Raw genomic sequence first — 16,496 nt, 5'->3', positions numbered from 1 at the left:
TCACTTAAAACTTACATTTTTTTTAATAAGTAAAGATTCATTAATTAAAACTTACCAACCAAGCGAAAACCATTACAAAGAGACTACTCAATACCAACTTAAAACTTACTGACTAGTAATACATAAGGTTAACCAGAGATTAACACACACGTACAAAAGATAAAACATAAATAAACTTTTTAAGATCTAAAATTGTAAACCAGATCCAAGAACCTTCTGTTCAGTAATCTTATCTAAGCGCTCGATCATCTCCTTGCTTAAATAATTCACCGAGTCTCCAACCTCACCTCGCCGGAAGAACGCGTTATGATCTTCACCTGTTGACATTTTCCCATTCTTATTCACATCTAGATTACTCAGACTTTCAAAGCTACACAACCTTAATATTTCCTCCATCACCCCTTCTTTCTCTTCATTAAGGGAAAATGGGTATCCCAAGAACTCAGCCAACCTTTTCAACTGAATTACGGGCTCTTCCTTCATCTCCTCAAACTTCAAGAAGAACACCTTTTCTGGCCTTTCCAAGCTTTCCTTCCAATACCCCAACACATGATCCCAAAAGGGCCCATACAGACTAACTCCCCTACAAAACCTATCAAAAGCTTCTTCTAATGAAATGGGTCCTAGACTCTTGGGTCTCAGCTTGTTTGAAAAGTGCCAAAGTGAAATCATAGTATCTCTAGGGTTCCTACAGAGATAAACAACCTTACATTTTGAATCCTTAACGGTATTGGCAACGACAAGTAGGGGAGATGTGAAGAAAAGAGTCTTGGTGAGACGACATTGACAAGGTCAGGAACCTGGTTATCAATGTAGAGCTTTAGCTCCAAGAATGGGACTAGGTCATGTGGGTTGCTTGTGAGGAGAGGGTGTGAAGTATAAGAATATCGCACCCGGTTCACGATAGTGAAAGCAATTGCCTTCAACCAAGTAGTGCCTGATTTAGGAGTGGTGATCAAGAGTAGATCACTATCAAGTGTTTGGAACTGTTGTTGGCATGCTATCACACCTTGAAGTTGCCTGGTTGAGTGCCAAAAGCCTTGGTACTTATATAGATGAGTTACAACCCATCCTTTCTCTCTTTGAAGGGAAGAGAGTAAGTCTTTGAACTCTTGAGTTAGTCCTTCTTCTTCTTGCAAATACTTAAGGGGAGTAATCTGTAAAGGAGCCATGGATGTGGAGAGTTCTTGGGATCTTAATATTTGATGAAAACAAGCTAGGTTTGGCCTTATAGGGATTAACCATATAGATATCAATGTTACATATATACACGAGAGGAAAGACTAGTATGGGTGTTGTTACACCATAAGTGAATGTATAGTCGTCAATCAGGATCGTCAAATTACACATCAAGATGAAATGATATGAAGCACATGTGTACAATAAAGCAGTTGGTCTAATAAATAATGGCTCGTTTATCATGCTTATTCGACAGTACGACACCGACCTGCACCACTACAAATCACTTAAAAGGAGGTAACTTTAGATACCAAACCACTTGCTATTATTTTACTCTTTATGGTCCCAGGAGTAGCTGGTACTCCTGGTACTTTTGGTTATTTAAGCTTATTTTATTTTTATGGATAGCAAATACCATTAGATGGGAATATTTTTTTTTTATGGGTCCAACATACTCAGTCGATTCCTTGATAAGTACGGAACAGTAGATCTGTAAGAGGATACACAAGTCTCTCGGGATACACTTTTTTTTAATGGGAAAATGCAACCATGTATCTCAAGATGTACATATCTACGATTCCCGAACTTGTCACGCCAAGAAGGCAATTGGGTACGCCACTTGACGAGTCAAATTATCACGATTCATTTTTTATTGTCATGGAAGGTAGTCCTACTCCTAATCTTAATTAAATAATATATCACATATATGAGATGGGTTATATGAACCAAAGAACCATTTATCTTTTAGAGTCGTGATAATATGACTTGCCAGGTGGCATACTCAAATGACTCATGACATGACAAGTTCAGGTATCGTAGATCTGAACATCTCAGGATACACGATTGCACTTTCTCATTAAAAGAAGTGTATCCTGAGACGTACAGATCTATAGTTCTCGAGCTTATCTACGTCATGGAGTCATTTACTCTTATCTTTATAGATCACATGCTAATGTGGAAACCAATACTACCATCAAATGCCACATGTATGTAGAGCATGCAATTTGTACTTTCAAAAATATAAAATTCAAGAAAAGATATTTTTTCACCATTGGATTCAAATTTTAATTTTTAGTGACCGTTTATTTTCAATCTCAAGATTTAGTTCGAAAAATTAATTTTTTTCAGATTTTTTTTTTCAAACTCAATTTAAACCATAAATCAAGAGGGATAAGATGTCATTTGGACCAACATGACTGTACAAATGGCTCAAATGTGGACCATGGTCTACATGGTCCCTCGGTCCATGCAACATCTTTCTTATATGTACATGGGTCGGTACGGAATTATATCTTTTGAAGGTGCCAATTTGTCAATTAATTAAGTTGGTCAAAGTCTGTGAGTTAGACTCGGGTTTAACATCGTTGGTGCTTTTAGCATATGTAGTTAGTAAAAGGGTGGAAGTTGAATCTGATTCTTTGACTTCCCTCAAAGCCAGGAAAAGAGGAGATTTCTCATGGGTGATACGTGGTGATGATTTAAAATATGCTACTTGGTTAAAATGTATCTATATAGAGAAGGTAAGCAAGTACTTGATTCTCTTACAAGAGTTTTGTCTCCCTTTTCATGTCTTCCTATAGAGAAACTTATGTTGGAGGGGACATTCCTGGAACACGTCGAATTAATTATCCTTAATTTTCTAGTATTCCTATCGATCCCTAATCATACCGTAAATTATCATTCTCTTGACATATTTCATTTTGCTTGAATGCTTTTGAGTGAGTGTCACCATGTGAAAAATGGGTAAATTAATTCGACACCAAGTTCCTTTGAATTTGCTTGGATTTAGGTAAATTCAACTAACCTCAATGTCGAATTTACCCCTTTGTCACGTAATATGTCATTTAGGTCTAATTAGGATGGAAATAGATCGTTACCCTTGATATTTTGGTCAAATTAAGAAAACATTGCCACTGATTATATATGATTAGTAGCATGATAAGTGAGGACGATTAAGTATTTTGAAGTGCATGCAAAGTAATTATTGAGTTAGTGGGTGATGAGGACATAAGTGGTGTATCCAAAATTATTTAAATTTTATTTGAGTGCAACACTAAATCCGTTAGACACTGCGTTGACATGGTAGTGCGTAGAGAACTATAAATTTCTTTCCTCAAGATACAAGGAAAGAAATGTATGATTGTTTGCACATTACCACATCAATGCAATGTTGAATGCAGTGTCTAAGGAAGTCAGTTAAGCAATTTTCATTTTATTTTTAAGGGATATTTACAAAAAAAAGTGATCAACTTTGATGAATTTACAATTTTAGAGAATTTAAAGTGATATTTTGCAGGTTTAATATGACAATTTGGCAGGTTTGAAGTGACTAATTGGAAATAGTCACTTTAAACCTTCGAAATCATTATCATTCACATTTTTGAAATTAAAATGAATAATGTGCTGGAATCGTAAATTCTTCGAATTCAGCTCATGAAAAGGGTAATTCATCCTATTTTTATTGGACAAAGACGTCAATGTCAAGTTGAGGTTGGGCTTTTAGGAAAGATGGTGAGAGCACGAGGAGGTGGCTCTGGGGGGAAACTTACTTTAGTTTGATATCATCATACGTTCTATAGTTGCATTGTTACCACATCATGACGATGATCCTTCCTCCTCCATTAAAAGGAGTGACATAATTGCTTGGTCAGGGTCACTTCTAAAGGTGGTTCTCTTCAACTCATATGATGGGAGAGTTGTAATATCTAGATATTTAGAAATTTTTTGTTTTTTATCTCTTATATCGACCATGTGTTTTGAGTTTGTAAAATTACTTGATTATGATGTTTATCAGTTTCTTTGGAATTTTTCATACCATTAATAAAATCATTTATGATGTTTGTTAAAAGAAAAAAAATCTTTAAAATCTAAAAATTAAAAAAAGTTTACACTCTTCCTTTTTCTTCTCTCCTTATTATTATTCCTCGAACTAACAAACACATGAATTAATGCAATGAGACTGGATTGTAGGGTGGAGGATTGAAACCTCATCCCACACCTCACATAAGTCCAAATCCGAGAAATTAATGCCTAAAATCTCTCTTTTTAAAAATTTTCTTGAACTTATTATAGGAAACTTCCGCTACAGAGGATCCGCTTCCCATAACCAAGCTGTATGTGCACACATCCCAATGTGTTTGAACTTAACAAAAATGTGTCACATAGACCCCTAATGTTATTATAAGAATGGAACACCATTTTGGATCGAGACTCTTTTTTATTATAAAAAATACCCTCATCTGTTTCTTTTCAAGTTGTATTTAATGCACCTATATGTATGCCTGAGACATGTTAAGTAGGAGTGATTTTTTGCTCGCAGCCCAACAACAGCTTGACATGTGACGGAAATGGTGTAAGCATTAAGAGAGAAAATTTCTCTCTTTTGCCCACAATGAAAAACGAAAATTTCCTAATCGAATCATCTAGTGAAATTTAAGAACATGATTGGATGCAACGGGGTTGTAGAGGATGGAATTTTATGAACTTTAAAAATAAAAATAAAAAAAGATAAAATAAAATTAATTTTCACCTTGAAATTTAATTTTAAATCTGTGTGCTAGTAGCTGTCCATTTTCAACTCCTTGGATCAAGTTGAAATATATATATGTATATATATATTGAATATAATTTTTTTTCATATGAAATCTAGAAATCTAATGCCTATGTCATTTGCACCACATGTCAAACCGTAATTGGGCTGTCAACAAATTTGCTCACGATACTGTGACCAAAAAATCACTCAATTAACAAGACCCATAAATAAAAGGTAGTCCACCATTTATGTACAAATTTATTTTCCATCAGGGGCTGCTCCACCAGTTTATTGATTTAAGAGAAAATTGCTTTACGGTACAAATGTCTCTCTATATGCACCCTAAGTTTTGGGGCTATCTTACCAATTCGATTTGTAAGATACCCCCAAAACTTCAATTGGTTGATATTGACGATTCATTCAAATATCAATTATTCATGTTGAAATGTCAAACTCAACAACTGTAATAAGAGTGCCGATCTCGACAAGTCGAATTATTGATTTTGATTATTCATGTTCAAATGTCGAGATCAACGATTTGTAATTATCCATCTTGACATTTGTGAAAGGTTAATACCTATCTTGACAATTTGATTCATTAATCTCATTCAAAGGATTGAAGGGCATTGAGAAAGAAAATTTTCCTACTAGACTATGGAGTTACAAGTTACAGTAGAAAAATTAGGGGTCTTTAGAAAGAAATCGATCGGAAGGGTTGTAATTTTATCATCTACTTCTAATAACTGTTGGGGAATCTATGCCAATCCATCAACAGCTGTAGATCATTAATTATATTGGTACACGTGTCAGAACAGTAGGACCATGTGCTTTGTTTTCTGCTGACATACACTACTATTGATGGATTCTCGGTTAAATATAAAGCCTAGTACTAGCATAATCTGAGTTCTTCTAATCTCGGGTAACATCCAACGGTCTAGACAAGGTATCCACGATGTGACAATACGCTATGTTGGAAAAAATAAAACAAAAAAACGACAACCACAGCAAACCATGATTTTTAGATGAGTCGTGATAATATGAGCCCCTTATGACAAACATCCCCATCACAGAATTGTAGATCATTTGCATCGAGATACTTAAAATCATAAATCTTTTCTTGTGTATCGCAAGGCATTTGATCTATGATTCCTTAATGGGGCGTTTGTTAGAGGGGAATGTCATATTATCACGATTATTTTAAGAATAATGATTTTTGGACACCCCTTGACATATGCCCTCTGACGTGGCATGAACTAAAACCATATATTATTTTTCTCAGGACACAACTACATATATTTATGGGGAAGTATAATTGTGTATCTTGAGGGAAAAAAATCTATGATTCTAACCCATTCCACGTCAGAGGTGTATGTCAAAAAATCACAACTCTGGTTTTAAATCTCGCCTAAGACCCCCGTCCAATTCGTCTTGATATCATCTACCAACAAGATAGATTAATACATCATCTCAAACTTGATGTGTTTCTCAAAAAAGACAAAGGACATTCATTGTTGAACAAAACGACTCAAATAAATCATATGGTTCATCCCAACGTCTCAATTCGTATGTGGATAATACAAGATGTCAAAACAAGTTTTAAAACCATGCAATCAACTTGATCTTATGGAGTAAATCAAATAAAAATCCAATATAAATATATATTATATTTTAAATCTATCTTTTTGAAATTTTTTAAAATTTTGTGATTACATCTCCGGGCATTCAATCATGTTTTGGATGCCTCATGGAGATGGGGTCACAAAACTTTCCTTCATAAGGAAAGTGTTTTTTACTTGACAAACTTAAAAAAGTTGAACTTGTTTTCTTTTTCTTTGAATGGTAAACCTATTTTTAATGAGTTCATTTTGACGTTGGTAGAATTTTAATTCAGTATTATAAAGATTGAACTCAAATCTCTAATGTCATCACTTCAAAAAAATTGCACTTGTTAATTCATCATCATCATCATCTTTTTTTTCTTTTTCTTTTTTCTTTTCTGTTTTAATTTCAACCCGATAAATATGGGTTGGCTAGATCCTAATAATACCCAACCTAACCTGATGCAACCCACTCCCAGAGAATATTGTATACTATACATACATGTGTGATTTTATATAAAAATAACAATAAAACATGTTATAAAATAATAAGTTTACCTCATCTCCAACTTTATTTTTTTTATTTTTATTTTTTTAAGTATGATAGAGATTAGACCCCTAGTTTGAGGAAAAACATTATAAATTATAAAATGATTCAAAATAGATTTGAAAAGTACATGAATTTAAAATCTTTCATAAACCAAAAATTGACATGAGACCAAGCCCATTTGACCGGGCCGGGCTTAAGCTTAGCTAATAAGCCCAATGGTGGTATAGGGCTGGTCTAAGGGACAACTCACCTATTTAGGACTAGGTTAGCCCATTGACAGTTTTAATATTTCTTGGGAACTTGATTATTAAAGAAGAAGGGTAGTCATTTTCTACCTATCGAAATCATTCAATCATTAAGCAAATTTAAAAGATTTGTGTGAAGTCATCAATAACTTAGGCTATGTTTGGTAAATCTTCGGATTTCTAAGTTGAAAAAGTATATATATATATAATCACTTTTGCCTAAAATATTTTAAAAAAAGCAATTTAAATAAGTAGTTTAGCAAAACTAAATTCTTAAAGTGACTTCTACTTTTTAACTCATGCAGGAAGTAACTTTTCCCACTCCATCACCGTGTAAAATGTGTGATCGAGATCCATAAAGTGAAAAAAAAAAAGAAATTTACAAGAAACGTGTTAACATGCTAATGAAATGAGTCCGACTAACCTAACTAACTTAGTAAGATTCCACCTCTTACTAAGGGTTGTTGAGCTCATCTCGTAGCATCCAAACATGATCCGATGCAACAAGGTTGCGGTGTAGACAATTATATGAATTTTGGAAAAAATAAATATAAAAAATATTATTTTTCATCGTTGAATTTTAATTTTAAATTTGAGAGTTATGTGGAAATTCGGTAGCCATCTACTTTCAAAACCTTGGATCAAGTCCAAAAGATGAATTTTTTTTTTTTATGTAAGTTTTTTCATGAAATCCATAGGGTTGTGGTATTGGATTGCCAATGTGCTAATCCATTTGAGCTCGAGGACTCTTAGCAAGACTTAAAATCTTATTAAGTTAGTAAGAAACATGTTTCATCTTTTATCTCCTTTTCAATAATAATCCCACTAATTTTACTATATTTCCTTTTTTATCCCTTTAACCCATTTTATTGTTTTTTTCTCATCTCACCCTTTCTTAATAATACTTCTCCAACTTTATTATTTTTTCTCTATTATCCTTTTTAATTTTAATTTTTTATATAATAATATTCCTCTAATTCTATTATTTTTCTATTTTTATCTTCCTTAAATTTAAAAAGGATGCTTGTGTCATAAAGGCATTCTTGTCATTTTGATTGCATTCAACAAATAACAATAAGAAATTATTTTTACCATGAAAAAAAATCAGCTTTTGTGTCACAAATAGTACTTCTTCAGTATGGTTATTAAAAGCTAATTTGCTTAAATGCATTTCTTAACTTCTGCCAATGGCATAACTTAGCAACAATACCAAACAAACCCTTTAAATTGTATACCAAACTACTTTTTTTTTTGTTGTTTTGGTGGGCCGCACGATTCTCATCTGATACGTATAACAGTTAAATAGTCACCTTTTTTTTATTGAGGGGCATATGAAGAATCTAAGTCATGACCTGGAAGCAAATCAAATCAGTCTTGCCAGCTCAATTAACCCCTGGTGGGTATACGCCAACTTACTTATTTTGATGCTCTACTGACAAATCTGTGCATTTATATATATATATACTACTTTGAAATTCATTCCATTTCACACTTTCCTGATGTAGATGTGTGCATGGATCAATATATGCTTTTCATCAAGATACGAGTAAAAGGCATCTATGGTTCTCTGCACACCTACATGTTAGCATTGTGTGAAACAGAGTGAATTTCAAAGTCACCCTAGCACGACTCTCTTTTTCTAGAATGTATTTTGATGGGTTGTACCTGACGTTGTTAAATGATTAAAACTTCCACGTTTCGAAAGGCAGTACTACGCGACAACAAAGTAAGGCAGTACTACGCGACAACAAAGTACAGCTTTTTCCACGTTGTATTTCAGAATAGAAGATGTATGATAAAGATTCCAAAGCTCTCCCTAAATACGTTCTTGGAAAATATATTTAAATTTTTTTCAAAATGTAATATCTTTCGAGTTTGCATCACTGTAAATGGAAAATGGATGAGAAAATGATTTTCCCCCCTGGAGAAATGTGATATTCAAGTATATGCTTGCGCATTTTTCTTGACTGGAAGTGATTTTCCACCATGGGCCCCCCACATCCAAAGCAAAACAAAAATAGAAAAATTCTCCTTCTTGACATTTTCTGGATAAAATCAAAAGTGGACTTCATTTTCCCTCGATTTCCATTTTCACATGACCATTTTCCCTAGAATTCATATTCCCTTGAAAAGGGAATTAATTACATATACCCTTATTTTCTTAACTATTGAGAAACCAAAACATTGTCTACTACAAATTAGTTTAATCTAAAACATTCTTTTTTTTATTTTGAAAATTTTAACTGTAGAGATTTCTTTTGAGGAAAAGTTGATAGTAACCGATGACAAAATCTAACATACACAAATGTCCATGAGAAATAAGTATAAATAGAAAGTACAGAATTCTTAAAAGACCATGTACTCTGTTTTTTGAAAGATGAGTTTCTGTACTCGTTTCAGTGGTTTTGTGATCTCCCTTCATCCCCCATCTACAGAGAGCCTTTAGAGGAGGGGAAGTTTTCTCATTTGTTTCTCTCTTACCCACTAAACATTTCTATCGTGCAAAATCAAAGAATTCGATTTCGTAGAAGATACACACTCAAGAACTATAATGGGTACTCGCCTTCTTCACTTTTTATCGTTTTTTGTTATTCGATTGACATGTCGAGTCATAAGACTACATGTTTTTCACTGCGTTTTTTGGATTTTTTTAATTATTATTTTTTGTTGAATTGTCGATTTAAAAACAGTTGCTTTGTATATCTCTTGGTTTTATTTGGTTTCAACTGATTTTAATTGGTGATTTGGATGATGGGTATTGATGGATTTTTGGTTATACTCTGTTTGATTTGTGTTCTTGGGTACTTGTTTTCGTAGTTTTTCTGCTTCATTTGTTATTAATTCGTGGTTTTGAGTGATGGGTATTCGTTTTTTTCCTGATTTTATCGTTCATTTATTCTTGGTTTCTCGTTTTGGTTTTATGATCTTAATTCGTCGTTTCAAGACCAGAAAGCTCATGGGTTTTCATGATTTTGTCCAAAGTTTCAACGGTTTACTGTTTTATTTCTTCTGCATTTGTTGATTGTTGAGAACTCTCTTTGATTGGTAGTTCTTGGACTTCACTTTGAGTGGTTTCTCTTTCATACTTTTCTGCTCCTTTTCTCTGTTCTGACTGGGATTCATGGTGGTCTTAGAGCAGTTGATTTCATGATTTCTTCATTAATGGTGGTTTTCTTTCATGTTTATTTATTTATTCTTTGGCTCTAGTTTTGAATCTTGGGTTCTTTCTGAATTCTGATAAACCATTAATAAGTTGCTCCTTTTTTAGATGCTGATATGAGCTCCTCATGGGACATAGATGATGAGTTTGAAAAATTCATTTTAAGAATGAATCCACCCAGGTATTTAATTTAATTTATTCTTCTTAAAAAATGCAATGTAGACAATCACTCCTCTCTGTTTTCATCCTTTGTTTTAGAGTTGTAGTTGATAATGAAGCATCCAAGAAGGCAACAGTTGTAAGGGTAAGGGTAATTTTGTTTCTTTTTATGGACTTAGAGAGCTTATACTTCCTTGGTTTGCTCTTTTGTTTTTCCTTAGTTTCTTGGAATTTTCTTCCATTTTGTGATGAAGGTTGATAGTGCAAAAAAACAAGGAATACTTCTTGAAGTTGTACAAGTTCTTACAGATCTAAACCTTATTATAACCAAAGCTTATATTTCTTCTGATGGAAGATGGTTCATGGAAGGTAAGAATTTGTTTCTCTAGTAGTTCCTTCTCCCACTTTTATTCTTTTCGTCTTTAAAACTATTGTTGTTTGGGTTTTTGCCAGTTTTTAATGTTACTGATCAAGATGGGAACAAGCTTATAGATGAAGAAATTCTGGATTATATTCGAAAGGTGGGTTGGTCATTTTCCAAAATTTTTTATTGCACTTTTTCAAACATGCTCATATAATCTCTCAAGTTTCTTTTCAGTCCCTTGGAGAAGAATCCTGCTTAATGTCGACAATGAGAAGATCTGTGGGGGTTGAACGGTTAACAGATCACACATCGATTGAGTTAACAGGCCCTGATCTACTGGGACTACTCTCTGAAGTGAGTGCTGTCCTCACTGACCTGAAATGCAATGTGGTTCATGCTGAAGTCTGGACCCACAATGCCCGAGCTGCCGCTGTGATGCATGTAACGGATGAGGCTACTGGATCTACGATTACAGACCCTGATAGGCTATCTATGATCAAGAAACTTCTATGCAATGTATTTAAGGGTGACAACAAAACCAGGGGAGCCAAAACTGTAGTTTCTCTTGGGAATATTCACACTGAGAGAAGGCTTCATCAGATGATGTTTGCTGATCGAGACTATGAGCAATGTGATGATGATTCCCTGGATGAGAGGCTCAGACCAAATGTGACTATTGACAATTGGTACGACAAGGACTACTCTGTCGTCACCGTTCGGTGTAAGGATAGGCCTAAGCTTTTCTTCGACACGGTTTGCACGTTAACTGACATGCAGTATGTAGTTTTTCATGCAAATGTTGATGCCGAAGGGCCAGAAGCTTATCAGGTATCTCTTATTTCTTTCTTGTACTTATGTGCTTGTATGTATTTATATTGGTCTGAGTATTTTTATTTTTATAAGGGATATTTCTCCTTAGTGTCTGAATTGACTTTTGTTGATCTTGAAGGAATACTGTATAAGGCATACAGATGGGTCTACTGTCAATTCAGAAGAAGAAAGAGAAAGAGTGATCCAATGTCTTGAAGCAGCTATAGAGAGAAGAGTATCGGAGGTGACAACAATTTTGTTTATTTAGTTTTTCGAGTTTACTTGATTTATATATAAAGATTTCCTGAAAGGAACTATGAATTAGATATTATCATCTAAATTCACCCTTTTGTGTTGAATAATGCTTTTTGTTACAATGTCCTGGCTTCTATTTCATATGCTATCTATCTTAAACTAGTCATTCTCGGTTTCATCGCAGGGGTTGAAGCTAGAATTGTGTACAACCGACAGAGTTGGGTTGCTATCTGATGTCACTCGCATTTTCCGTGAGAATAGCCTATCTGTCACCAGGGCAGAAGTGACGACAAGAGCAGGAAAAGCCTTCATCACCTTCTATGTACGTGATGCAGCTCGAAGTCCTGTTGATGCGAAGACTATAGATTCCATCCGGGAATTAATCGATCAGACAATTCTCCAGGTGAAAGGAATCTCCGAGTACCCCGAGTCTCCTCAAGAATCGCCAACAAGAATCCTCTTTAGTGGTCTCTTAAAGTCCAAGTCTCCGTAAATTTGGATTTGTTAAACCCTACTCTTGAAGGTGGGAAAAAGATTGAGCACTCTGGACAGCAGGATCCACCTTGATTTCTTGTTGTCGAACATGTTACATTGTACATTCATTCGTACTGTGCAGCTTCACCATGCTGAAGAGTTAAAAGGAGGTTAGAGAGATAGAAATTGGAGACATTCACCAATTTTCCCTGTTCTTGCATATCTATTACTGTAGGATTCAGCCAAACTTTGGACTAAGAAAGCAAATATAAAACTAAAAGATCCGAGGCCTGGTCATGTTGTGTATAAAGTATGAATGTAGAAGGATTCCCTTAGTTCCATTATATCATAATCAAATTCCTTCTTTTCATCTCCTTTGGATCATGTGAGTATGATTATTCTTAATTTTTTCCAGTTTTGTGGGAACTAAGGTGATGTTTATACAATCTTTGGTGTTGGTGGCGTGACCAACTATATTTGGCTGACTGGGTTGTGTTGGTCTTTTTTTTTTTTCTTCATGTTTCTTTCTTGGAACGTCATAAAGCTTGCACTTGTGTATCCCTAAGAGTACATATCTACAATTCTAGCACATGTCACGTCAGGGGAGTCGATTGAGTATGTCCCATGGGGGAGTCATTTTATCATTATTCTTCATTCTTTTTTAGTATTTTATCAAAATACTCTCCCGACATGAGATGTGCCAGAACCATACATTTTCTTTCTTTGGGATACACAACCACATAGATTTATGGGGATGTGCAGTTGTGCACCCCGAGGCATAAAGTCTATGGTTCTAGCACATGCCACGTTAGGAGAATATTTTGAGTATGCCACGTGGGGGAGTTAGATTATCATGACTCTTTTTTATTTTATTTTTCTTTTTGTTATGTTTTTGATAATGGGTTTTGACTCCAAGTCTATGGTATTTCCACTCAAGCCAAGGATCGAATCCTTTGCTTGCAACAAGTCCCGTCCATACTTAACAATTCGGTGTATGGCAAAAAATGTTATGGGATTAATTTGAGTACGATTCGGAATATACATTTAATAGTTCGTTTAAAAATTTGATGTACGGCAACAATGCAATATGAGAATAGTTCGCGTATAATTTGACTTCAATACTCTAAAAAATTCAAAAATTCGTATGTATAGATACTAAATTTTTTATAATACTCATAACCAAATATTTAGAAAACTCCGTTATCTTTTTAAGATTTATTATTTTTACATCTTATTTTTCAAAATCACCATCAGTACCTTTCATTTGTGAACTAATCCTCGGTAAATTAAGACAATAAGATATTTTTATGCATGTATATCAAATACTTAAGCCTTGAAACCTCTACATATATTTCATTTTAATATTTATTCTAAAACAACATATTTAGAAAAAAAAAAAAAATTTAAACTAAGAACATATTTTTTTCTTATCATTAATCATACTATTAACACAAATTAATCTTTATAATGCAAAACACATATAATCTGAATTAATTGAGTTACCAAGACTTATGTTCAAAAAATCCGAGAGGAGAGAAGATATGTAAAAGGAGTGAAAAAACTAATTGTTGATTGATAATCATGAGATTCGATAAATAATAATGATTAAAAATTAAAAGGCGTGAAAAAACAATTAACAATTAGTAATTGTCTAATGAAGAAATCTTTAAGTATAAAGAGAGAATAATGAAAAAATTATCATGCGATATTGAGATAAAAAATTTTATTATAAAAATAGGGATTAATTTGTGTTTTTAATCTTCTTTGCAGAAAGTATTTTTAATTTGTTTAGTTCGAGAAAAGAATAAATCGTGTATGTTTTGAAAATGTTTAAAAAGTCGAGAATTTTATTGGAATTGAATTAGACGGAAGTTTTAATCGTTTTATGTATCATTCGAAAAATTCAAATATAATTCGCAAATTATTCAAAGAATTACTAACGATGGTACCGCCCGCTCTACAATGACGCACAAATGTCGACTTCAAGTCAAGCAGTGGGCAGCGGCGGGGTTGTGGTGACTTAGCAAGAAGTTGAGAAAAAAAGTTCGTCGTATTCGGAATTTCGGAATTTCGGATAGAGACATAACTTGAAAAGTGTGGATCCATGAACCAAGATGGTTGGCTATCCTTGAACCAGTTAAATTCCACCTCTTTTTTTTCACTAAGCTTTCCAGAGTTACTCACCAAAACCTTTCTCCATGCCATGGCTTTCCTCCATACTTTTCCACTCCAATTCCCACGTGAGGTTAAACATGCACTGCTTTGTGGGCCCAAATAGTTGTACTCCCACAATCCCAGTGAATCAAATCGAGGGTTATTTATTCATGGTTGCTGCAATCAAACACTCTTCATGGATGAAGAAAAGGTTTTGAAGATCTCTTTGGGTTACGAGGTGACATTTAATTGGAAAGCGAAGTAACATACTTTTTTTGATTGATTTTTTGCTCACAATCCATCACCTTTTTTTGTTTTTTGTTTTTTTTTTTTTTTTCACATATGGCGCAGATGACGTAAGGAATAAGAGAGAAAATTTCTCTCTCCTGCCACGGTGAAAAAAATAAAATTTCTGGATTTAATCACTTTGTGGCATTCAAAAACATGATCCAATACTATAGTGTTGTTGAGGATGGAATTCTATGAATTTTAAAAAATAAAGTTATTTATTACTCTTGAATTGTAATTTTAAATTTGGGTGCTTGATAGTCGTGCATTTTCAACACCTTGAATCAAGTTTGAAAGACTTTGTGTTTTTTTTTTATAAATATTTTTTGACCCTGTGTTTTAAATGAAATCTAGAAGTCTGTGGTGTTCTATTGCTAATATGATAAACCATGTGGTCTCATGACTTTTTTTATAATTTGAAATCTTAAAATTAGAATTCAGGGTAGAGGATGCACAATATGAAAAAAGCCTAAATTTGATGACCTTGGGCTGTCAAATTTCATAAAATTTGACTGACAAAGGGATCAAATTGGTGTCGAATTTTTCATTATCAATTTTTTTTTCAATGAGTCAAAACTGTCAAATTAATGAAGGATGAGAGAAATTTGACAGCTCTAAGCTGTCAAATCTGGGAATATCAAGAATTTCGATGGTCCTGGATTGTCAAAATTCAGTATCTAAAATTCGTAGGCTTTGACCCATCAATTTTTTATCTCGAATTTTCCAGTTTTCAGGTAGTGATGGTTGGGTAGGAGAGAGAAATTTTCTCTCTATTGCTTATGTCATATCCGCCATATGTCAATTGATTCTTGGTCTATGAGCAAAAAGTCACTTGTGCTGGAAGACCAACCCCTTGTTAGTAATTCGAAATACAACAAAAATTCGACACATGAAAAATTCAAGTTCTATTCGATTTTGGATTGCAAAAGTCCAGTTAAAAATTCAATAAATGAAAAATATGTGACATATACTTCATACGTGTGTTATCCGTACCATTTAAAAAATTTGGTAATACGATAGTGATAGTGAAGGTGATGATATAGTGGTGATGGTAATAATGATGATGATGATAATGAGAGCATTGAGGTTATTGTTTCATTGATTTATTAAAAAAGAATAAAGTCAAGGGACCAATCATTAATTTGAAAAATTAAGGTGTAATCTTAAATATATGTGGAGGGTCTTGTCATTATATTTTTAAAGATAAAAGAGACATGTGTAATCTAAAAATGTGGATTGCTCCAAAATTTTGAAGCATATATGTCCGCTTTAAAGTCTACTTGTGTTACACGTCACAACTTACAAGTTTACACTTTGCAATATACAAGTTATCGTAGCATATTTTTTTTCGATCGAATTTTATAAAAATGTGTAAACATCGTTAAAAACAAGTTTTTATTATTATTTAATTAAAATTTATGAATTATTTAAAATAGTTCAATAAGAGAGTTGCTATTCTCACACCAACTCCTATGTAAATCACTAAAGTTGGTGTGGCAATAGTAATCCTCTTCAATATTCTAGAGGATAATACTTTCATTGAAAAAAATGAAAAATTCGTGAAGTTTTAAAGAATTAAATAGGAGATTGCTACCAATAGGCCAACTACAACGAGTCCGATTTTGTGGTGGACAACTCGCATGACTACATAATTTTAAATGAACTATGACATGAATTTTTGTATTTAATTCACATTCTTATTTTTTATAAATATTTGAGATACCTCCT

The 16,496-nt window shown here is 33.5% G+C and overlaps 1 protein-coding gene and 1 pseudogene across 2 annotated transcripts; one reads left to right on the top strand and one right to left on the bottom strand.

The window, feature by feature from the left end:
* LOC147399252 (cytosolic sulfotransferase 15-like) lies at positions 1-1,254 on the bottom strand. Its single transcript, XM_086449050.1, is given in 2 exon segments — positions 1-734; positions 737-1,254. Coding segments are annotated over 2 exon segments (984 nt in total). The 5' UTR covers positions 1,173-1,254; the 3' UTR covers positions 1-186.
* Positions 1,255-9,095: 7,841 nt separating this feature from the next.
* On the top strand, positions 9,096-12,772 carry LOC147399251 (ACT domain-containing protein ACR4-like; annotated as a pseudogene). The gene is made up of 8 exons (XR_015180113.1): positions 9,096-9,659; positions 10,373-10,445; positions 10,523-10,568; positions 10,678-10,792; positions 10,877-10,944; positions 11,022-11,615; positions 11,737-11,841; positions 12,037-12,772. The product of XR_015180113.1 is annotated as an ACT domain-containing protein ACR4-like (transcript).
* The last annotated feature ends 3,724 nt before the right edge of the window (positions 12,773-16,496 follow it).

Source organism: Akebia trifoliata, chromosome 7 (genome assembly GCF_017979445.1).
Source record: "Akebia trifoliata isolate Shusen 1 chromosome 7, ASM1797944v1, whole genome shotgun sequence".
In the NCBI taxonomy this organism is placed as follows: Eukaryota; Viridiplantae; Streptophyta; class Magnoliopsida; order Ranunculales; family Lardizabalaceae; genus Akebia; species Akebia trifoliata.
The sequence above is the reverse complement of the archived record's forward strand: the minus strand, read 5'-3'. Positions and strand labels throughout refer to the sequence as shown.